The sequence below is a fragment of the Alternaria novae-zelandiae genome (assembly GCF_023758075.1).
Source record: "Alternaria novae-zelandiae strain BMP 2774 chromosome Unknown scaffold_8, whole genome shotgun sequence".
NCBI lineage: Eukaryota > Fungi > Ascomycota > Dothideomycetes > Pleosporales > Pleosporaceae > Alternaria > Alternaria novae-zelandiae.
In genome coordinates this window covers 1,239,649-1,260,910 of record NW_026056968.1, presented here as the reverse complement: position 1 = coordinate 1,260,910, position 21,262 = coordinate 1,239,649, and the positions used below count along the sequence as shown (strand labels likewise).

The following is a 21,262-nucleotide window of genomic DNA, read 5'->3' as shown; positions in this document are numbered from 1 at the left end:
GGCGAAAGAATTTAGTCAGAAAGGACATGGACAAGTAAGACGTGACGACCAAAAGGAAGAGCGTGAGGAGCTTCAGTTTGGTGGTGGTGATGTATATGTTGTAAGAAGGAGAGAATTACTTTGCTGCTGAGTTATTATGTATCGCAAGTTTGCCGCTTCGATTGGGAAAAGGGCAATGGACCGCGGCGATGATGCCATCATTTGGCGTGACAAATCGAAGGGTCCACGGCCACGCTTCAGCCACATGGGTGGCGGCGGGGTCGCTCCTTCGCGAAGATAGGAACGCCCGACTCGTGCATCTTACTGATCACATATTCCCACACATTACGGACCTCCTAAACAGCAGTGCACGCTGTCTTTGACGCGTCGCAGTGTTGTTTTATCTGACGAGATTCGCGTGCCGCCGTTCTGCCCGCCCCGCTACGTGTCTTTACCCGGACAAGTCGCGGCCGATGTCTGCAGCCTTCCGGCATCAACACAGGCTCGAATCCTCCAGCACTGCTCTTTGCATGATGTCCTGCTTCTTTGCTACTTGATCCATGGCCGTAGCATTGCCTATTCGAAGGACATGCTCTTGGAAATTTCGGCTAGGTCCCAGCGGACCCATCCTGCGCTCTCGGAAAAACACTGCGCAGTAGGCTGGAGTGAAACGGGACGTATAAGCGGCGGGACCGGGACGTGGATTCTATTACACTCGCGTTAGTGTCATGGAGAGGTCTCTTCGTTCCCTCTCTTGTAGTACCGAACGCCTTCTCAGCTCATAGTTGCACGTACAGTTTTACGAATGTCGTGTATCAAGCATACACAGTCAGCTTGCTGTTTTCGCACTTGACTGACAGTCCTATAGTCCTACCCTCCAAGTCAGGTCCGGCTGACAGCTTTGGTCGAATCACCCCGACACGATGCGCGTAATCAATTCTCAATCTATTTCGCCTGAAAGCCTTGCACCGGCTACAACCCGCGTTGCTGAACCGGCAGTAGTTGAATCTAGGCTCATACGATGCATCCTTGGACGTGGCGTCGCTCCGAGTCACCACGTGCGTCGAACACTGCTTGATGCATGCACTTGACTAACTCTTCTAAGATTATTTTTAGATGCATCTCTAGACCTCACATCTGCAAGGGCAGCAAATCGCGTTCGCTAAAATTGATCAAGGCAGGGCCTCGAGCACCGATGGAACGACAAGCTTTAATATAAGGTTAATCTACGCGCCAAGAACTCCTCACTTCTCCAGATCTTTCGAATTGGACGTCCACGATACCCTCGCAGTACTATGCCGCTCCTTCCAGGCAGGGAAACTATTTTCAGTCTTCGCTTCCGCACATGTTCCGTTGCTGCATTACATACAGGATCTATAGATGAAAGACAATATCCGGATGAGCTTGTTTGCTTCTCGGTCAGCTTCGTGGACTGTCTATACCCAGCATCCAGGCCCGGCGTTTCTATTCTGAGTTCTGCACCCCAGGCAAATACGCTCGACTCATCTCGCTTTCATATCTACATCCACTGGGCTGGCCAAAACCTATGCGAGGAAACGGCTCAAACTCACAGCGACTCGCTTGTGCAAAAAGACTTTGGTACCCTAGCCGTCATCTGATATGAAATGGCCACGGTATACCTCGTTGACCGCGAGTCTGGGTTTCGTATTCGCTATCAAGAGAATCTATATGCCCACGCGACGGGTGTGCTTTTAGTTTCAGCAGCTGTACCGCCGGCACTCGGTTTCCGGGTAGGTTGCATACGGCGCCACCAAGTTGTGCAAGAATTCGTGATACTCGCATGTCAGCAAACCTCGCCAAAAGACATTGGCATTGGTGATGCCGAGAGTTTCACGCATACTGCACCACCTGGTGGCGCAGACGTACGATATTCAAAGAGCCGCCACGATTCAGGGTTCAATTTCCTCGCGCCCGGAAAACTCAAATGAAGATGCTCCGTTGCTGTGATTCGGGTTAGGATTGCAGCTGGAAGCGAGATGCACGGCGGAACGAGACTATCACATACCCCAGATACCGACACTTAGCCTGGAGGCTGGCTCAGAATGTATCCACACGGAACAATATTTCAGCTAAGCGGACAACACGAACTCAGCTGAGCAACTTCTGCGATTCTGGACCTATGAGCACGAGCGGGCCGCCGGTCCAATCGTACTCGATAGTGCCATTGGCACTTGGCAGCTGTTATCGTGGTCGGACTGTAGATATCGCCCAAGATGGTGTTGCCGCGGTAGTGGTTAAGACAATCAAAGGTAAAGGGCTGGCGCCGAGGGACTGGTATATAACCTGGTCCATATTCCCTTCCATGATCCTCATCCAGCTTCTACTCTCGGTCTCATCTACCACATCATCAGCTCTCCATCTAGCCTTCTCCGAAGACCATCTTTCCAAACTATCAACATGAAGTGGCTCCTTGCTCTCCTTCCCCTCGCGGCAGCAGCCCCTGCGTTCCCCAATGTCGAGCTCGGTGATGCCCCACCACCCGGTCAGGTACGAGAAACTTAGATGGAAATTTCCGAAACGATCAACTCACGCAACACAGGTCAAGATTCGCGGTGTCCGCTATGGAGGAACTGGTTGCCCGCAAGGCACCATGAGCTCCCAGATCAACAGTGACAGGACTGTCATGACCCTCATCTTCGACGCGTATATCGCCTCGATCGGCCCCGGCATCGCCGTTACTGAGCAGCGCAAGAACTGCCAGCTGAACGTCGACATCGAGTACCCAGGAGGCTTCCAGTACTCCATTCTGTCCGCCGACTACCGTGGCTACTCTGCCATCCAGAAGGGCGTCTCTGGCACTCTCAAGTCTACCTACTACTTCTCCGGAGACACTGCTCAGGTAAGATCTATTCAAGTTCCAGTGGCGTGGACCAGATATGCTGATACCCGAAATAGACCTCGACTGAGTACAAGTTCGACGGGCCAACCAACGGCGACTACCTCAAGCACGACGAGGCGGACAGCACCTCGGTTGTATGGGCGCCATGCGGCACCAACGGCATGCTCAACATTAACTCGCAGGTCCGCCTGACCAGCAGCAACGCCAGCGCCACTGGCCTCCTCACCACTGACTCTACCGATCTCAAATTCACCCAAGTCGTGTACGTGCAGTGGCAGAAGTGCACACCGCCCAAGCAGTAGAAACTGATTGCGGTTGATGTAGGCCGAGACATTGGATCAGCTGGATTAGTGTGAACGGGCCATGGGTGGTGCGGGTTGAGGATTTGAGGTGGAGGCGGTGTTAGTCGGGGAATGGAATTTACGAAGATATGCCGGACGCATGTTTGATGTTTGCATGATAGTTGAATCCTTTTATGAGATGCGCATCTCTCATTTCACTCTCCACATGCTGTGATGCTCCACTTGCCCCTTTACGCAACTCAGGACCAAGGACACGAGCGAGTAGGGCTTGCCAAACAGGGAGGATAATGGTGGTACTTTTCTGGGATCGCACAGTCGGCGAAGTTCGCATTCATGGTAGCAAGACAGTCGGGTGCACCCGTTGGCAGGACAGAGGTGATGTGGCGTGTGGTGTCGCAGCCACGTCGGAAATTGTGGGGATAAGAGGGCATTCTTGGCGGCAGGGTCGTGGTAGCCGCATTTAGATCCCTGTCTGTTTACCAGCGGCCGTGCGTCCCATAACAGAAGTTCCGGCTGGAACATCGTCATTGAGCACTCCAGCCCGCAACACCAGACCCTCGCTCGCGGCTGTTCCCCACGCTTTCAAAGGAGGCTGCGCAGTGCGATTGACCTACTTTTTTCATTTCTTGGGCGCAATCATGGCCGCCGCGGGCGCGTCTTCCATCTCCGTCACCGTACGAGTCCGCCCTTTCACTATCCGAGAGGCAGCCCAGGTCACGAGGAACGATGACCAAACGCTGTTCCTCGGAGACGGTTCGCTGGCGGGCTTGCCAGCGCCGAAGCTCCACAAGGGCATCCGGCCTGTCATCAAGGTCATGGACGAGAAGTGCCTGTATGAGACGTCACGTATCATTTCAAGGCATGAGGGCTGACCAGTACCAGAATCTTCGACCCTCCAGAAGACAACGCCGTCCAGCGGTTCGGACGATCAACAATAGGACCTCAGGGCAAGCGATCCAAGGACCAGACATTCGCATTCGACCGCGTCTTCGACGACACTACCTCCCAGGGCGATGTATACGAAGCCACGACGAAGCCCCTGCTGGACAGTGTGCTGGATGGATACAACGCGACTGTCTTTGCCTATGGCGCCACAGGTTGCGGAAAGACACATACTATCACGTATGTTCATGTACACCGCTAGTTACTCACAGGAGAACTAACATGCCTCCAGTGGAACATCACAGCAGCCGGGCATAATCTTTCTGACTATGCAAGAACTGTTTGAGAAGATTCAGGACATCCAAGACGAAAAGGTCACCGAGATCACGCTCTCTTACCTGGAGATCTACAATGAAACCATTCGCGACTTGCTGGTGGAGGGTGGCAGTAAACAACCCCTGATGCTCCGCGAGGATGCCAACCAGGCTGTATCTGTAGCTGGTCTTTCCAGCCACCGACCACAGAGCGTAAGTAGGAGGGACACACTGCACGACGAGCATCTAACAACCACAGGTTCAAGAAGTCATGGATATTATTGTCCGCGGCAACGAGTACCGAACCATGTCACCTACCGAAGCGAACGCTACCTCTTCCCGATCCCACGCCGTACTCCAAATCAACGTCTCCTCCAAAGACCGCAATGCCTCGGTCAACGAACCCCACACAATGGCTACCCTCAGCATCATCGACTTGGCAGGTAGTGAGCGCGCGAGTGCTACGAAGAACCGTGGAGAGCGTCTGACGGAGGGTGCCAACATCAACAAGTCCCTACTTGCGCTGGGAAGCTGTATCAACGCCCTGTGTGACCCCCGAAAGCGCAACCACATCCCATACCGCAACTCGAAACTCACGCGATTGCTCAAGTTCTCTCTCGGTGGAAACTGTAAAACTGTCATGATAGTCTGTGTTAGTCCGTCAAGCGCTCATTTCGATGAGACGCAGAACACCCTGCGATACGCCAACCGCGCGAAGAACATCCAGACCAAGGTCACCAAGAACGTATACAATGTCAACCGCCACGTAAAGGACTATCTTGTCAAGATCGATGAGCAGAGACATTTGATTGAGGAGTTGATGAAGAAGCAGAAGGATTTCGAAGGAAGCGCCTTGGTAAAGTTCCAGAAGCAGAGCGAGAAGAAGGATGGCATCTTACGAGACGCTGTGGTACGCTTGCGCCAGGCTTATGCGGACTCTGAGCCCGACCGTCGCGATCGGTTGAATATGTCAAAGACCTTGAAGCTGGCCGAGAAGCGCATCTCGATGATTTCGGCATGGATCGCAGCATTCGATAACGTGAAGGATGTTCGCGAAAACGAGGAGATGCCCGCTCAAGTTACAGCAATGAGAGATACCGCAGTCGGAATTTCGGCAGAACTCGAACAAACGCGACAACATTGCCATCGGCGATTGGAGCGTACTGTCTGGACGAGCAAAATGGACACAGCGCTGCATGTTGGACTGAAGGGTTTATCAGAGGTGGACGGCAATGCTGACGGCCACGATGCTGCCAACCTGACAAGAGAGTACGAGCTGCTCAAATCGAACGCAGATCGCGAGCAACTCAATGCTCTGCTGGATATGGAGAAAGGCGGCGAGGCTGCCATCGTCCAAGTGTTGGTACAGGCGCACATTGAGACCGTCACAATCCTGAGCCAGATCACCCAAATGGATGAAGCCCAAGCGGTCGAAGCGGCGAGGAAGCTACTTACGAAGATTATGAATTCTTGTACAAACGCGACTTCACAAGTTATTCGGCCAGACGGTGGCCTGCCAGTCACGGAGTTCTTCGAGCCAAGCCACAGAGGCACACCAAAAAGGAGGAAGCCAGCGAACATCATGGAGCCGTCCCCCATGCGACCAATTGCTTTGCCGACACTAGCGGACGCGCCGCATCTTACATCATCGCCAATGAAGTCATCACCACGCCGAAAGTTGATGGCAGGAGCCAGGAAGAGCGTTCAGTTCTCGCCGATGAAGAAGAAGAAGTCTCCATCAAAGACGAAGCGGGGGGTGCGCTGGAGGGACGACACCGAGAATGGTACACTTGCGGAATTCCAGAAGACACCAGAACACCTTGCAGGAACGCCAATCCATTCTTCCACCCCAGTGCCAGCACCGACTTACTCGACAGGCATCCCCATACCGAAATACGATGGAAGTGGTGGCTCTTCGCCTATTCCTACACCACCAAAAGCCTCTGTAGATTTGAAGGGCTCATCGCGCTTTGCAGTCGGCGCACTGTCTAAGCGTTCGGACGGATCCCCCACATCTCGTTCAAACAACGCATATGGCTCGGATTCCGACGGTGCGTCGCCTCTCCGCGACATCTACAACAACGCTCGCACTTCATCCTTGAGCAATGTAGAGAACGCCTCGTCGGGCCCCGCGCGAGAAGGAGACAGCGGCCACTCCAGTTCAGAGGGAGAGAAATGGACACCATCAGACGCCCGACAAATCGGACACGCAATCAAGCGTCGTTCTTCCACGAACGGTGGATCTGTACCTGTGAACCGAGCGCATCGTCGTCGTAGTCCGACAGCAGCGACTATTGGTAGCCCGCCCAACGAGAACTCCCTTCTCTCCGCGGGTGCAGCACGTCGCATGGTCAAGTCTGTCCACGAGGCTGACTGGAAGAACAGCGTACTTAGCCCACGGGTTACGCCCATAATGAAGAGCGCTGTAAGGCGCACTACCTTGGCGAACGTCGGTGACGATCGACCTCGGGAAGCACCACCCAGCTTGAATGCGCGAGCACCTGTACGGATCACTAGTGGTTCTTCGTCCAGAGGTAGCCTCATGCCTAATTCTAAGAGCGTCTGGCGTTGATTTACCTCTTGCTAATTGAGGCATTAGGTGGTTGGAGACGCCACCGTTGGGGCTTTTAACGACTTTTTCGCTTTTCGTTGCTTACTAGTTGCATTCTGTTCGTTTTCCATCTGGCGATCGTCTGGCGCCAGGTTATTCTCTTGTGCATCTGTCTCATTCTCAAAACCTTGGAAAACTCCATCTAGAAGCATTAACGAAGGCTTGGGTCGGTGTTTGGGTAATCTCTCTGCCTATGGCAGTTGCTGGGGCGTATTCAGTTGCGATTGCATTGGGATGTACTTGTATGCGTGTCTCGAGTATTGCGTAGTTTTCCTGTTACTAGCATCATTTCAACGTTTCACGATCATCTTTTTTGGTCTTTTTTGTTCAGCTGTGCCTCATGAGTGTCTACTTTCAATGAGCAATGTCAACATGTCGGTACAACCTCGCAATGTGACTAGAACTACTCGCCCACTCACCAGGTGATGGAGCAAGACATCGACCACAGCAACCGAGCCAGACTCCACCACCTACACCGATCTCCTCAGCCCTGCTACTTTCTATTTACTGTCACTCTGATTTGCTTTCCTCGGGCGCAAGTAAAATCTAGGTGACGTGCCGTTTGTTCTGCAGAACCTGACGCACTCTTCTTCACTCCGACCCTAGCGCTGGGTCCGCTGGCATCACCAAGTTGAGCATCGACCGCGCTGTCCAACGCCCTTACGTAGCTCGCAGCGCCCGCACCATCACAGGTAAGCAAGCCACGGTGTTATCACTCAGTCCATTGACACCAACACAGCAAACATGCCACCGAAGCCAAAAACCCCAAAGGCCCCGAGCCGTCCCGCCGCCGCCCCCAAGAAGAAAGCCGACATGCCAAAGGATCCAACTTCTAGTCAGCCCACCAAGAAGAAGCCCAAGATTGCTCGGAAGCGCAAAAACGACGGCAATGACGATATTCTCGCTCCCGGAATGAATCCGAAAGGCTTCGTGCAATTACACAAAGGCGAAGGCCAGGTCGGCTCCTACGCCATGTTCGGCCGCCGGGACGATTTCCGCAAGTTCATCCTGTCCAGCCTAGTGCTGAATGCCTATACCAATTCTTACACCGACAGCATAACAATCCAAGTGCGCCAGAGGGACGTACTCGAGTATATCCGTGACCAGGAGGATAGAATGAAGTCGGAGGCAAGCCCCATCGACGTATACCCAAAGCAGAGCGACAATATCCACGCCGTTCAACGAACCGCCCTCGCATGCGCACAGCTTTCCAGACAGGTTGAGAGGGCTTCCGGGCAATGGCCATTCGACCAAGAGCAGGAGAAGAAGGCTGTCAGCGCGTTCGAGGCCCTGGCAGGAAGGCAAGCATCGGCTTTTGACCGTTCGGACGTGAGCGTGAAGAGCTTCGGCCCCTTCCTCAAGTACGGAGAAAGCGACCTAGAGCCATACAGCCGCGCGTTCAACGTGATCTTGTGTCTTTCGTGGTCATTGAGCCCCAAAGTATGGAGCAAAAGGTTCGAAAATGCCAAGTGGGACGAGGAGGTCCGGTTTAGTACAGCTCACGTCCCGCATTGGATGCGGGAGCGAGACGGCACAAAGAAGCCCGCCAAAGCCCCAGACCAAGCAACAAATACATCCGAGCCGCCCAAACCGAACCCGGAAGTGCTTGTATCTTGGAAGATGACTTCCCTTTTTCCTAAACAACGAGAGCTCACGGAATGGTTAACAGAAATCGGGCTGGTCGACAACATCCCAAGTGAACTCCCGATAACAGTCAGGCCGACAGCAACCCGCGCAGAAGTCCGCGACATCATCCGAGCCAAGTTTCAATTGAATCAGAACCAGGCCCAGATCGCAACACTGCAGGTGAAGAGCTCGTTGTCGAACATCATGAAGCAAGATTGGAGCGCCGTGCAGAAAGAGCTATGGTCTGGAATCGATTCAAGCCCAGTTGTCGAGATGACCTTGATCGACGTTGTCTGATACATCCTCGTCGAAGTCACTAATAAGGAGGAACATTAGTAGGCGTGGCAGCGACAACAAGTTTTGTACCTAATAGAGTATTAGCTTACAAGTCCATGTATTCTGTTATAGTCTATACGTGCTTACCATATAACTAGGATGATAAGCCTGTATACCTCAAAGCCTACTATACAACTTCTTTTGTAACTGTAATCCTAGTTGAGATACTCCTGGCACACGTAGTGCACGTAAAATAAGACTCACCGGCTATCATGTAGGCGGTACGTCCAGCATCGTTTCCACGTTTTACGATCACCTCTTATGCTCAACTGTGTGAGAAAAATGATGACATCTACCATCTCCTAGGTTTCATTGCATTGCTCATGTCTCCATCCTTACAACTTCTATTTCTCATCTCCAATCTTGAAGACATACTTGACTCCACTGGCCTTGCCATCCCTCAGATTCTTCATACCCGTCTCCACTCCCTCCAAGCCACCAGGAATAACCTCATGCGGATGCGGCTTGAACCAGCCCTCAGCCAATCCCCTCGCCATATACCGGAACATAATGAACGCGTAATCCGCATCCTCCTTGTGCGCCGAGCCGACCATTGCCTGACTCTGCTGCACAGTCTCAGGAATACCTTCATACGTCTTACCCGGCAGAACAAGCGTGAGCTTGCCCGTGGGCTCTAGCACCTGCACGATGTTCGTGTAGGAGTTGTGTTCCGACACGGCGTCATACGCATAATGCAGTTTCTGTCCCTTGAGCGCATCTTTGATGCCCTTTACAACCGCTTCATCACCTTTTCGGTAATCGACAATAGTGTCGCCCTTCGAGCGGTCGATAAGTCCCTCGACGAACTTTTCTCCTCTTCCTGCTACGGCGATGATGGGGTGGATGTTTGCGCGTGATGCTAGTTTAATCGCATATGCGCCCACTGCACTCGCACCGCCATACACAACAAGCGGCGTGGGTTCCTGCGCCGGAGTCCACGGGTCAGGCAAGCCCATGCGTTGGTGCAGTCCGATGGCTGCTGTCATGGCAGCAAGGGGCAGGGTCGCTGCCTGCTCGAAGGACACGGAAGATGGGATATGGAAGGTGGTGTGCGCCCAGCCTACTGCGTACTCGGCGAAGGAACCACCCGGTGTCATCATCTCGTGGAAGGAAGCGACGCGGTCTCCGGGTTTGAACTCGTAGACGTTGGCACCGACGCTGTGGACGTAGCCGGCGATGTCGTCGCCGGTGTTGAAGTTGGGCTTCATGTCGTAGGCGGGGATTTTCCTAGAAGATGTGTTAACAGAGGATCGATTGGAAGGAGAAATATTGGAGTGAGAGGGAGGTCACGTGAATACAGTATCGTGCAAGTGCTTAGGTATGACGATGACTGGGAAGTAGACTCACCAGTCTTTGGGGTTACTGCCCGAATAGACGACCTTGATGACGACTTGGTTGGCTTGTGGCTCGGGAACGGCGACATCCTTGATGGTGACCGAAAGGTCTTTTGCTACCTGTGCTTCCTTCATTGTGATAACTCTTTCTTTCACAAGTCCGTTTTAAAATGCGTAGATGGATTAAGATAGATACAGGGTATAATGTGTCGTTATGTTATGTAGGTAAAGATACCAGCCAAAAACGAGGCGGGGCTCCCAGGCACTTTTGTATCGAACAACATGATCCTGAACATTCCACCGTCCGTCGTCCGACATCACAAACGCGAATATGTGGAGCTGGCATTAATAATGACGAATGTGGGGTTTAGTGTGCTGGGTGGAGTAGATCTAGCCCTGGAGGTTGTTGGCGACGTCGATGATGCGACTTTTCGGTATTCGCTTTTGGTGCATAGCCGAGATTGGCCGGATGGCATGATCGGAAGCTGGGCACCTGGGGTTCCTCCGATATCATTAATCACGGACTGGTAACCCCTCTTGCATCTACTCTACGTACCTAGCATAGTGCACTATACCCTGGCATACAACAAACTTCCCAGGTGAGATATTAGGAAGACACAGATGATATCTTAAACTCGCTCGACGCTCGGGATTCGACCAGAAACCTAGGATCGAGCAAGCTATCCGTTTTGTAGCCAACAACTCTATAGCTTCCCCTGTATCTTGTTCCCCAACACCTCCTCCCTCCTCCGTACATCCACATCCCGTGGCCCTTCCTTCTTGAACTTCGTTGTAACAACCCATTCTCTGAGTCCCGCTCTCCCCTGTCCCTGGCTTTCAACCTCTTTCCCCGGCCGATCAAGCACCAAAACAGCAGTGTTCTTATCTACGCCGCCAACCCCATCCTGCCCAGCCTGCCCGTACTCTCCTTTGCCCAGAGCAAGTGGAGATATGCAAGCTTCAGCAAAAGACACTTCAGGCTTCCCGTCGTACATGCGCGGCTTTTGTAGGAAGTCAAGACATTTCTCGCGCTCCAGTTGTAGCTCCGCCAGACTAGGCGTGGGCGAAGAGGGTGACGTGACACTTGATGCTAAGTACGGAGCCAGCAGCAAGGTAAGCAAGAACTGTGGTGGGAACAGGATAATCCTGTTTTGCCGCGCCAGGTCGATCCATTTGTTGGGCGGCAGGAAGCGGGCAGCGGTGTGCTCAATACCCCCATCGTGTGTAGGTTTGGGTATGACAATCTCGTCCTCCTCTTCCAATCCCGAAGACGGTGGTGTACCCTTGGGTGCGGCGTGTTTCGTCGGCGATACAGAACCAAGGGGCAGGAAGTAGATGTACATCTGCGTAGTAAAGCGTTTGGGCACGTTGGGAGGCGTTACCCAGCGGGTGAACGGAATCAGAGCTTCGGTATCAGGAAGTGCGCCCCATTTCTCCAACAAGTCTCCAAACTTGACCTTTCCACCGTGTACGTCTCTTCGGCCTTGTTCTCGTTCTTCGTCGCTTATCTCGGTGAACAGCTTCCCGGTCTTTTTGCTCTTGGCGAGTAAGATGCCGCATTCCTCGAAAGTCTCCCGTACGGCTGCCATACGATACGCAGGCCCATCTTGATGTCTTCCTGGGTGGTCTTCGTCGGGGATCTCGCCGTCGTGGGTTTTGGAAAGGGCGCCGCCGGGGAAGACATGGGCAGATGCGAAACTCGAGGCTTTCGATACGCGATGGAGGAGTAGGACCTGGTTCGTAGGGGAGATGAGCAGGACGCTATACGTGTTAGCATTTCGCCATTGGTAGACATCATGGTAGTCGCATACCTCGAGCTAGGCCGTGGAACCTGTGGTGCCTTTGACGCCTGCTTCGACGGCTTATGGTCTGCGGGCGAAGACATGTTGCGCTTTTGGGAGTCGGTCTTGGAGAGTTGAGCGAACTTCAGATAGGAAACAGTCCGTAGTGACGCTGACGATCGCGCACCGAGCTTCGCCTGCAATGTCGAGAACGAGGAGCTTGCGACGACGGGGCGTGGAGAGCAATAGGAGCGTAACGCAGTTGATCTACCTTTAGCCAGGAGGAGAGCAGTGGAACTCAGCTTTGGCATATCCGGCGACAGAAGGAGCCGACAATGGCGGTCGGCGCGTCATGATGGCTTGCATGTGGTTGGTGTTGACGCGCGGGGAGGTGCCGAGGTTAGGAAGTAGCTTGAGCAGTGACAGGGTGCCCAAGAGTCGACACACTGTCAGAACTCCGGCAGGGCTTCGCATCACTCAGCAAAAGACAATTTCTTGAGTTTGATCGTAAATGAACATAGTTCGTGGTATCATTGCTTTTGGCCTATCCATTGCTCCATAATAAGAACATAAATCGTCTTCGTGTCGCATGTCTAATGAGGGAACCTAGCAACCCAGCCAACCACCCACTAACGCCCTCCCAATGCATTCCGTATATCATCTTCAATCATCTATGAGTAGAGCTTCTTGTCGAAGCTGTGCAGACCGTGCACGTTACCCTCAGCCTGTGCACTAGCAGTGCGCAACTCGAACCTGACGGTGCCGTTGGCAACACCCTCGTGAAGCTCGGTAAGGCTCTTGATGCCAATATCCTGTAGCGAATGCTGAACACCAGCCATGAGGTAGGGCACAAACTTGGTGATGGAGCCACGGTCCTGGACGGATCCAGACACACCTTGGGCAACGAGCACGCGGTCACCCTCAGAGAAGTAGCGCGCGGTACCAGCGTTGCTCGCCTTGGAGTCGGCAGCGCCAGCACCAGCCTTCTTGTCCTCCATGGCGGCAATACTGCCCATACCACGGTAGGCCTTGACGAGCTGACCATCGCGGCTGACGAAGTACTCACCAGGAGACTCAGTGGTACCGGCGAGGAGACCTCCCATCATGACGGCTGATGCACCCATGGCAAGACCCTTGACGATGTGTCCTACGTTCTGGATACCGCCATCCGCGATGCAAGGCACGCCGAAGCGCGATGCGAAAGAGGTGACATTGTACACCGAAGTGGCCTGCGGCCTTCCGACAGCCATGACTTCTTGCGTGATGCAAGCACTTCCGCTACCCATACCGATACGGAGACCGTCTACACCAGCGGCGATGAGACCAGCAGCCTGCTCGCGAGTGACGACGTTTCCGCCAATCACGTCGAGCTGAGAGTACTTCTCCTTGATGTACTTGATCATCTCGATCTGGTACATGCTGTTTCCCTGACTGCTGTCGAGGATGACGATGTCGAGACCGGCATCGACGAGCTTCTGCAGACGGATCTTGTCCTCTGGTCGGGTGCCGATGGCAGCCGCGGCGATCAGCTGCTTGGAGTGTGGGAGCTTGGACGCAAGCGGGAAGTTGAGGTTCTTCATCAAGTCGGAGCGAGACAGGAGCGCAATCAGGTTGAAGCTCTCATCTACGATGGGAAGCTTTCCCTTCTTGGACTTGTTCAGAATGTCGTTGGCCTCCTTGAGCTCAACGCCGTGGCGGGCGGTTACGAGGTCCGTGGACATGACTGCGGTGACCGGGTCGTCCAGCTTGTCGTGGAACTGGATGTCTCGGGGGGTAATGATACCAACGAGCTTGGAGCGGAGGGTGCCGTTCTCTATAGTCAACTGTCAGCGAATGCATCTCGACGAATTGACAAGGCGTAGCGTTTGTGAGGCATTTCAGATACATTTTCTCCACAGTACGACGGAATCGTTGCGGATGAACGAAAGTTAAATTGAAAAGGTAATCATCATAAAGCAAACACGGGTATAAGAGTGTAGAGTCTGACTTACCAGTGACTGGGAAACCACCGAAGCCCCACCTCTCCTTCAGTGCCTTGGCCTCTCCGACTGTGGTGTTGGGAGAGATGACGACGGGGTCCAGGATGAAGCCGTTCTCGAAGCGCTTGACCTTGCGGACCATCTCGGCCTGGTCGTCCTGAGAGCAGTTGTGGTGGATCACACCGAGACCTCCAAGAAGGGCAATGTGGATGGCCATGTTGTGCTCGGTGACAGTGTCCATGGGCGAGGAGACAAAGGGCGTCTTGAGAGAAATGCGCTTTGTGATTGGGGTGTCAAGGGCGACTTCGGCGGCAGGGAAGCCAATGTAGCCAGGAAGCATGAGGAAGTCATTGTAGGTGAGGCCGCCGTTCTTCTTGGAGTCGATGAGCGTCTTGATGTCGATGCCATCGCGCTCGGGGTACTCGTTCTTGAGGATCTCAAGAGCCTTGGTGTAGTCCAAGGCGTCGGCGGCCGTGTTGGTCATGGCGTCACCGTTGGAGATGGGCATGATGGGTGGTAGAAAAGAAACTTCTCGGGGACTTGAGAAGGGTAAGAGGGGTATCACGGAAGGAAACAGGCCGTCGTGCTCAGCAAAAGACTCTGGCCGGGGAAAGTTGAGGGCTTTCCCAAGAAGAAAAAAGTTGGAAGAAACTGGCGGCGCGGAAAGAATTTCTGTGGGCTCCTTCGCCAAGGCTCCTGCTTCAGGTGACCCCGCCTTTTAGCGCGACGACGACGCGTCCGAAGGGGGATCGATGTGCAGGCAGTACTGCAGTCGACGTACAATGCTGTACACTGTATGCGCGAAAGACGCATATCAACATATGCTGGACATGTCAACAATAGTCGCAGTCGTCAGTCTTTTGGTAAGGTACGACGCTCTCATCAGCATCTAGTGCATTCCTCGCTAGCACACTCACGTGGTGGGCGCGACGTTTGGACTTGCACGGTACCGGCTGGGAGCTCCCTTATAGTGACAGGTCGACGAGTCGATAATTGGACGCGTCCAAGGGGTGCGCTAGGCTAAGGTTCAGGTTCAGGACGCGATAGCTCACCGTGCGAGCTGTAGTAAGGCTGTCGCCGTTGATGGCGCCGACGTCCTTGTCGCCCTGCAATTCAGGCATCATGGCCGCGACGCGTACATGGGCTTCCGGGATGGTCGTTGAATCCGGACGTGATGGTGAAGTGAAGTGGTCGGCTCGTCTAGACATGGCGATTCCGCGGCACAAACACGGTAGATGCAACAGTGATGCAGCACTAGGATGTTGTTTTGAGGGATTCCCGGTCCGTGTGACGGGAGTCGGGATGGATGATTTTCGCGGCTGGAGATGGCGTGGATGGGTTTCTTGGGGTGGTTGGCGCGACAACAGGCCGGCAAGCCCTCGCAGCCTGAGTAAACATCCGCAAAAGCTTGGACGACACACGTCCGCTTCCAGTTTCAACGCCGCTGCCTTTCATCTACGATACCCAATTTCCCTTTCCCGATTCACATTCCTCTTCGCCCGTGCAGAGTAAAAGTGCGCGCTTGGTCGCAGGGCTTTAGACTGTCGCTTGATCTCGTTCGCGATTTTTGTTTTCGGCGGCAGGCGCATCCATATCTCTTGTAATTATCGCGGGCCTCCATGACGGCCTCTTGAGCCCCGACGCCAACGCCATCACCATCTTCCTTTGTCCTGTACGACGCATGCGGTGTAGGACTGGGTCGCAGTAACGCCCTCGACTGTCGCGCTCGCCATGAGTTACCTGACTGCCCCACGCTCGAGACCAGGCCACTCGGCAACATCGCCCTCCCCGCTCCGCCAGACATCGACCGCATCCAATGGCTCCTCCAACCACTCGAACCAGTACCCGCCGAGCCGCTCAAGCACGCAGTCGAGCAATGCCTCCAGCGGCTTCGGCTCGCTGTCGCACCGGCGCGGGCTGAGCGAGGCGACGGCCCTCTCGCGCCCGCGAACAGAGGACTACTTCGGCTCGGGCGAGACAGACCCTTCAGACACGTTTATGAGCATGCGGAAAGCGCTGCGACCGCTGCAGCAGGCACCTTCGAACCCGCCCTCGCCCGAGAAGCAGAGCCCCTCGTCACCTGACAAGTACATGCGACCGACGACGCCCGTCTATCCGCCATCGCCCGAAAAGCTCCTACGTCCCGCAACGTTCTCGAATCCGCCATCGCCAGAGAAGCTTCTGCGCCCCGCGAGTGCTAGCCCGACCCGAAGCTCCAGCCACCTGCGATCACATAGTGTCGAAAACCTCTACGCCCCGTACGATGGCTCCACCTCGCCGACAGCCAAACCGCGCCCGCTATCGCTAGCCGTATCGCGAAACGACTCCGTACGCGCGCCCACCCGCGACCACTCGTCCCGACCGCTGTCAACTCACCTGGAACGACCGGAACTTAAGAGCTTCCAGAAGTCATCCACGGGACATCTACGAACTCTATCCAAGTTCGCCGAGGCTGGAAGCGATGAGGACTTCGCCATCAAGTCCCCGGAGCAGCAGGTCGTGGGTCTCAACGGACGGAGAAGGTTACAGCGGCTAGAAACACCACAAAAGACGGCGTCCACTTGGTCAAGTCGGAATTGGATGGACCAACAGCGCCAGTTCTTGCAGGCCTACGAATACCTCTGTCATATCGGAGAAGCCAAGGAGTGGATGGAAGACATCATTGAGACGGACCTCCCGCCTGTTGTTGAATTGGAGGAGGCACTGCGAAACGGCATAACACTAGCAGAGATTGTTCAGTCAATCAAAGGACAACCGCTGCGTATATTCCGCGACCCGAAGCTACAGTACCGGCACTCCAACAACTACGCGCACTTCTTCAAGTTCCTGTCCGAAGTCGAACTCCCCGATCTCTTCCGCTTCGAACTGGTCGATCTCTACGAGAAGAAGAACGTGCCCAAGGTCATCTACTGCATTCACGCGCTCTCATGGCTTCTGTTCAGAAAGGGCATTGTCGACTTCCGAATTGGCAATCTAGTCGGTAAACTCCAGTTCGAAGACCACGAGTTGGAGGCTACACAAAAAGGTCTGGACAAGTCTGGGGTTAGTATGCCCAACTTCTCAGGCATGCAAGCCAACTTCCAAGTCGAGCCGGAACCGGAGCCAGAGCCAGAACCAGTGGAATCTGAGGAAGACCGCATTGACCGCGAGCTTGGAGAGAACGAGGACATCATACTAGATCTCCAGGCTCAGATGCGCGGTGCTCTCGTCCGAATTCGCCTCGGGATGGTAATGCAGGAGCTCTGGGATCATGAGCACCTCATCGTAGACTTGCAGGCACGCATCCGTGGTGACTGGGCTCGACAAATCTCCACCTACCGCATGGACATGCGCCGTTTTGCAGTTACTCTGCAAGGTGCAGCGAGAGGATTCTTAGTCCGATCGAGACTCCAGGGTGAAGAACAGTTTTGGCACGCCAATGAGGCCCAGGTCTTGAAGGTGCAGAACCTGTTCCGTGGGCGCAAGGCCAGAGCGCAAGTTCAGTACACCAAATCGAAGATCGAGCGACACGAACACGGCATACGGCAATTCCAAGCAGCCATCCGAGGAGCACTCGAACGACTACGCGTGTCCGACCGATACGAACAAACCCGCGATACCGAACCATCCGTTATGCATGTGCAGGCTATGATTCGTGGCGCTCTTCTACGCCAGCAAGTCGATCGGGAATGGGCTGAGCTACAACAGAATGAACCTGAGGTCGCGCAACTCCAAGCCGTCGCAAGAGCAATCCGCGTCCGCCAGTCACTGCGTGCCGATCAGGAAGGTCTTCGTCAACACGAATCTATGATTACAATGTTGCAGTCAACTGCCCGAGGTCTTCTTGCTAGGAAGAAGGACGCCGCAATGCAGAAGAAGCTGGTAAGCACGAATGTCAATTGGTCTGGTCTTCAGTCCCAAGTTCGCGCCAATGTCTTGAGAAACTCTGTCAGGCAGATCCACGAGGCGCTTCAAGCCGAAGTACCTCAGATCACCGATTTACAAGCTGTCGCAAGGGGTGGCACCATGCGTGCAGAGATCACTGAGATCCTCACGCTTCTGCACGAACAAGAAGACAACGTTCTTTCGCTTCAGTCACACATTCGCGGTTTCCTTTCGCGACAGAAGCACTTTTCTGATCTCAAGGCACTTCAGGCGCAAGAACCCACCATCCTAGACCTCCAATCGGCTTGCCGAGGCTTCATGCAACGCCAACGGACCTACGAGACTCTTTGCGAGCTCAATGCTCAAGAGCCCGAAACCGTCGATCTACAAGCCGTGGCACGTGGTATGCTGCTCAGGATGCAAATCGGTATGCAGCTTGGTCAAGTGGAAGAGCATGAAGATGCGATTGTCGAACTACAGACCCTGGCGCGCGGTTTGATGATCCGCCAGAAGTTTGCAGAGAAACAGCAGTTCTACAGGGAGAATATGGAGAAGGTCATCAAAGTGCAGAGCTTCATCCGTGGTCGTCAACAAGGTGAAGCCTACAAGAGCTTGACCAGTGGCACAAACCCTCCAGTGTCCACTGTCAAGAACTTCGTGCATCTTCTTAACGACAACGACATCGACTTTGATGAGGAGATTGGTAAGTCGCTCTTTGATTACTATAGTCATGTCTTACTAACGGAATGTCAGAGTTCGAGCGTCTTCGCAAGACTGTAGTACAGCATGTGCGCCAGAACGAGCTCGCCGAGCAGTACGTCGATCAACTGGACATCAAGATTGCGCTTCTCGTAAAGAACAAGATCACCCTTGACGAGGTCGTCAAGCACCAGAAGCACTTCGGTGGCAACGTCGGCACCCTACTCAGCAGCAAGGACATCTCGTCAAAGGACCCCTTCGATCTCAAAGCACTCAACAAGAACTCGCGCCGGAAGCTGGAGCAGTATCAGGAGCTTTTCTTTGTTCTGCAGACGCAGCCTCAGTACATGGCGAGGCTTTTCAGGCGCGTTCGTGAACAAAATCTCGCAGAGGGGGACATCAAGCGCATCGAGCAGCTGACAATGAGTATGTTTGGTTTGGCCCAGAAACGCAGAGAAGAGTACTGGCTGTTGAAGCTGCTCACAAGATCGCTAAAGGAGGAGATTGAGGGCTGTGCGAATCTCCATGAGTACCTTCGTGGCAACTTCTTCTGGTCCAAATTGTTCGCCAACTACGTCCGGTCACCGCGAGACCGAAAATTCCTCAAAGATGTTCTTGGAACTGTTATTCGTGAGAATATCATTGAGAATGAGCACCTGGACCTGGAGAGCGACCCGATGCAAATCTATCGTTCCGCCATCAACAACGAGGAGCTCCGTACCGGCCAAAGTAGTCGTCGCGACCCAAATGTCTCGCGAGATGTAGCACTCAAGGACCCCGAGACACGTGGTACTTTCATTCACAACCTGCAAGATCTTCGCGATGTTGCTGACCAGTACTTTACGATGTTCGAAGAGGTACTCCACCGGATGCCATATGGTGTAAGGTACATCGCACAGCAGATGTTCGAAGAACTACGCTTGAAGTTCCCCTACGAGGCGCAAGAGCAGCTTCTACAAATCACCGGCTACTGGGTATGGAAGGCTTACATTCAGCCTGCTCTATTGCAACCTCAGCACTGGGGTGTGGTGGATCGTGGCCTGTCGCCAGTGATGAACAGAAACCTTGGAGCTGTTGCCAAGGTCCTCAGTCAGATCGCCGGGGGGAAGCTGTTTGGTGGAGATGACCTTTACCTGCAGCCTCTCAACAGCTACATCACCGAAGCAATCGATCGCCTACAGGATATCTGGTCGAACATGATCAACGTCCGTGCCGCCGAAGCTCAGTTCGAGATTGACGAGTTCAACGATCTGTTTGCAAGAACCAAGCCGACACTCTACATCAAGCTCGCAGACGTATTCGCAATTCACAACCTCGTCATCGAAGATCTACCAAGTTTATGCCCCTCTCAAGACGATCCACTCCGTGAGATTGTCCGTGAGCTCGGTAGCGCCAAGAACAACGAGAACGAGCTTCTGCACGTCAGCTCCAGCGAAATCACATTGACCCTGAACCCCAAGTACCATGAGCAAGAGGGTAAGTTCTTCATCCACTTGCAGTTACCACTTACTGACTTTCCTAGATCCCGACTCTGCAATCAAATCCCTCTTCATGGAGACCAAGCGCTACGTGCTGTACATCATCCGCATCCAAACCGGTGCCAACCTCACCGAGATCATGTGCAAGCCGGTTACCCCCGATGACGAAAACCGCTGGGACGCTCTCGTCCGTGAAGAGATCATCGCACAGCGGAAAGATCGTTCGCGGAAACAGAGCAACGTAGTCCGATCGTCTGCCGCTTCAACTTACACGCAGGATATGGGCTCCAACTCCGTACTTGATCTTGACTACCCCACACTCAAGCAATACTGTCTGGAGAATATGGTACAACTCCAACGCGCAGGCCGCATCTCGCACACCAACAACTACCAAGACCTACTCAACGCCATCGCGGTCGATATCCGCACCAAGCACCGAAGACGTATCCAACGCGCCAAGGAATTGGAGGGAGTACGGACTACACTGGCCGCACTCGACGAGAAGGCACATTTCTTAGAGTCGCAACTGAAGTCCTACAACGATTACATTGAACAAGCCATGGTAACGCTGCAATCGAAGAAGGGAAAGAAGAAGTTCCTCCTTCCCTTCACCCGCCAATACAATCACCAGCGTGAACTCAAGAACAGCGGTCGCGAGTACCGCTTCGGCTCTTTCAAATACTCCGCCCGCAACCTGGCCGAGAAGGGCATCCTCATCTCCTGGTCTGGATACCACGAGCGACAATGGGACCGCATGGACATTACCATCTCCAGCAACCAAACGGGTATCTTCGAGATCCAAGGTTCCCAGGGCTCCATGATGATTCCCGGTGCATTCGCCGAGGTGCCTTTGGACGGCCTCCTCCAAGCGCAATTCGACAACCACCAATTTATGAATCTCTTCGGCGAAGGTGCTCGGGGTGGCGCGGCTGCCGGCGACGGTGTCGCCAGAGTCAACGTTAATCTGTTTTTGCATTTGATCTTCAAGAAGTTCTATCGGGATGAGTAACGGCATGCATGCAACGGCGGTGTTTGATGGTGAAGGATGGGGTAAACCGTGTTATACCTTTTTCTTTTCCTGCTTGTGGTTTCTGCATTTTATGGATGGTCGGGGGATCGGTGTTTTCTCTTTTTGTTGGTTACGACCATGATGATATCGCTCGTCGCTTGACGCTTCTTCTTCTTTTCTTCTCTTTCTCTTTCTTCTTTTGGAATGA

The 21,262-nt window shown here is 53.8% G+C and overlaps 7 protein-coding genes across 7 annotated transcripts; 4 read left to right on the top strand and 3 right to left on the bottom strand.

Annotated features, from left to right (window-relative positions):
- Window positions 1-2,590: 2,590 nt before the first annotated feature.
- On the top strand, window positions 2,591-3,141 carry J4E88_004860 (uncharacterized protein; the record flags this gene model as incomplete). Its single annotated transcript, XM_049398503.1, has 2 exons — window positions 2,591-2,839; window positions 2,896-3,141. The coding sequence occupies 2 exons, from the start codon at window positions 2,591-2,593 to the stop codon at window positions 3,139-3,141; spliced, it is 495 nt and encodes a 164-aa protein (XP_049256064.1).
- A 638-nt stretch (window positions 3,142-3,779) lies between these two features.
- Window positions 3,780-6,909, top strand: J4E88_004859 (uncharacterized protein; the record flags this gene model as incomplete). The annotated part of the gene is made up of 4 exons (XM_049398502.1): window positions 3,780-3,973; window positions 4,024-4,263; window positions 4,316-4,550; window positions 4,597-6,909. 4 exons carry the CDS (start codon window positions 3,780-3,782, stop codon window positions 6,907-6,909), a joined length of 2,982 nt encoding a protein of 993 aa, XP_049256063.1.
- A 783-nt stretch (window positions 6,910-7,692) lies between these two features.
- Window positions 7,693-8,871, top strand: J4E88_004858 (uncharacterized protein; the record flags this gene model as incomplete). Its single annotated transcript, XM_049398501.1, has 1 exon — window positions 7,693-8,871. One exon carries the CDS (start codon window positions 7,693-7,695, stop codon window positions 8,869-8,871), a length of 1,179 nt encoding a protein of 392 aa, XP_049256062.1.
- A 383-nt stretch (window positions 8,872-9,254) lies between these two features.
- Window positions 9,255-10,379, bottom strand: J4E88_004857 (uncharacterized protein; the record flags this gene model as incomplete). The annotated part of the gene is made up of 2 exons (XM_049398500.1): window positions 9,255-10,137; window positions 10,258-10,379. The coding sequence occupies 2 exons, from the start codon at window positions 10,377-10,379 to the stop codon at window positions 9,255-9,257; spliced, it is 1,005 nt and encodes a 334-aa protein (XP_049256061.1).
- Window positions 10,380-10,948: 569 nt separating this feature from the next.
- On the bottom strand, window positions 10,949-12,129 carry J4E88_004856 (uncharacterized protein; the record flags this gene model as incomplete). Its single annotated transcript, XM_049398499.1, has 2 exons — window positions 10,949-12,005; window positions 12,056-12,129. The coding sequence occupies 2 exons, from the start codon at window positions 12,127-12,129 to the stop codon at window positions 10,949-10,951; spliced, it is 1,131 nt and encodes a 376-aa protein (XP_049256060.1).
- A 567-nt stretch (window positions 12,130-12,696) lies between these two features.
- Window positions 12,697-14,512, bottom strand: J4E88_004855 (uncharacterized protein; the record flags this gene model as incomplete). Its single annotated transcript, XM_049398498.1, has 2 exons — window positions 12,697-13,838; window positions 14,017-14,512. The coding sequence occupies 2 exons, from the start codon at window positions 14,510-14,512 to the stop codon at window positions 12,697-12,699; spliced, it is 1,638 nt and encodes a 545-aa protein (XP_049256059.1).
- A 1,223-nt stretch (window positions 14,513-15,735) lies between these two features.
- J4E88_004854 (uncharacterized protein) lies at window positions 15,736-21,054 on the top strand (the record flags this gene model as incomplete). Its single annotated transcript, XM_049398497.1, has 4 exons — window positions 15,736-15,739; window positions 15,770-18,571; window positions 18,622-20,043; window positions 20,090-21,054. The coding sequence occupies 4 exons, from the start codon at window positions 15,736-15,738 to the stop codon at window positions 21,052-21,054; spliced, it is 5,193 nt and encodes a 1,730-aa protein (XP_049256058.1).
- Window positions 21,055-21,262: the final 208 nt, after the last annotated feature.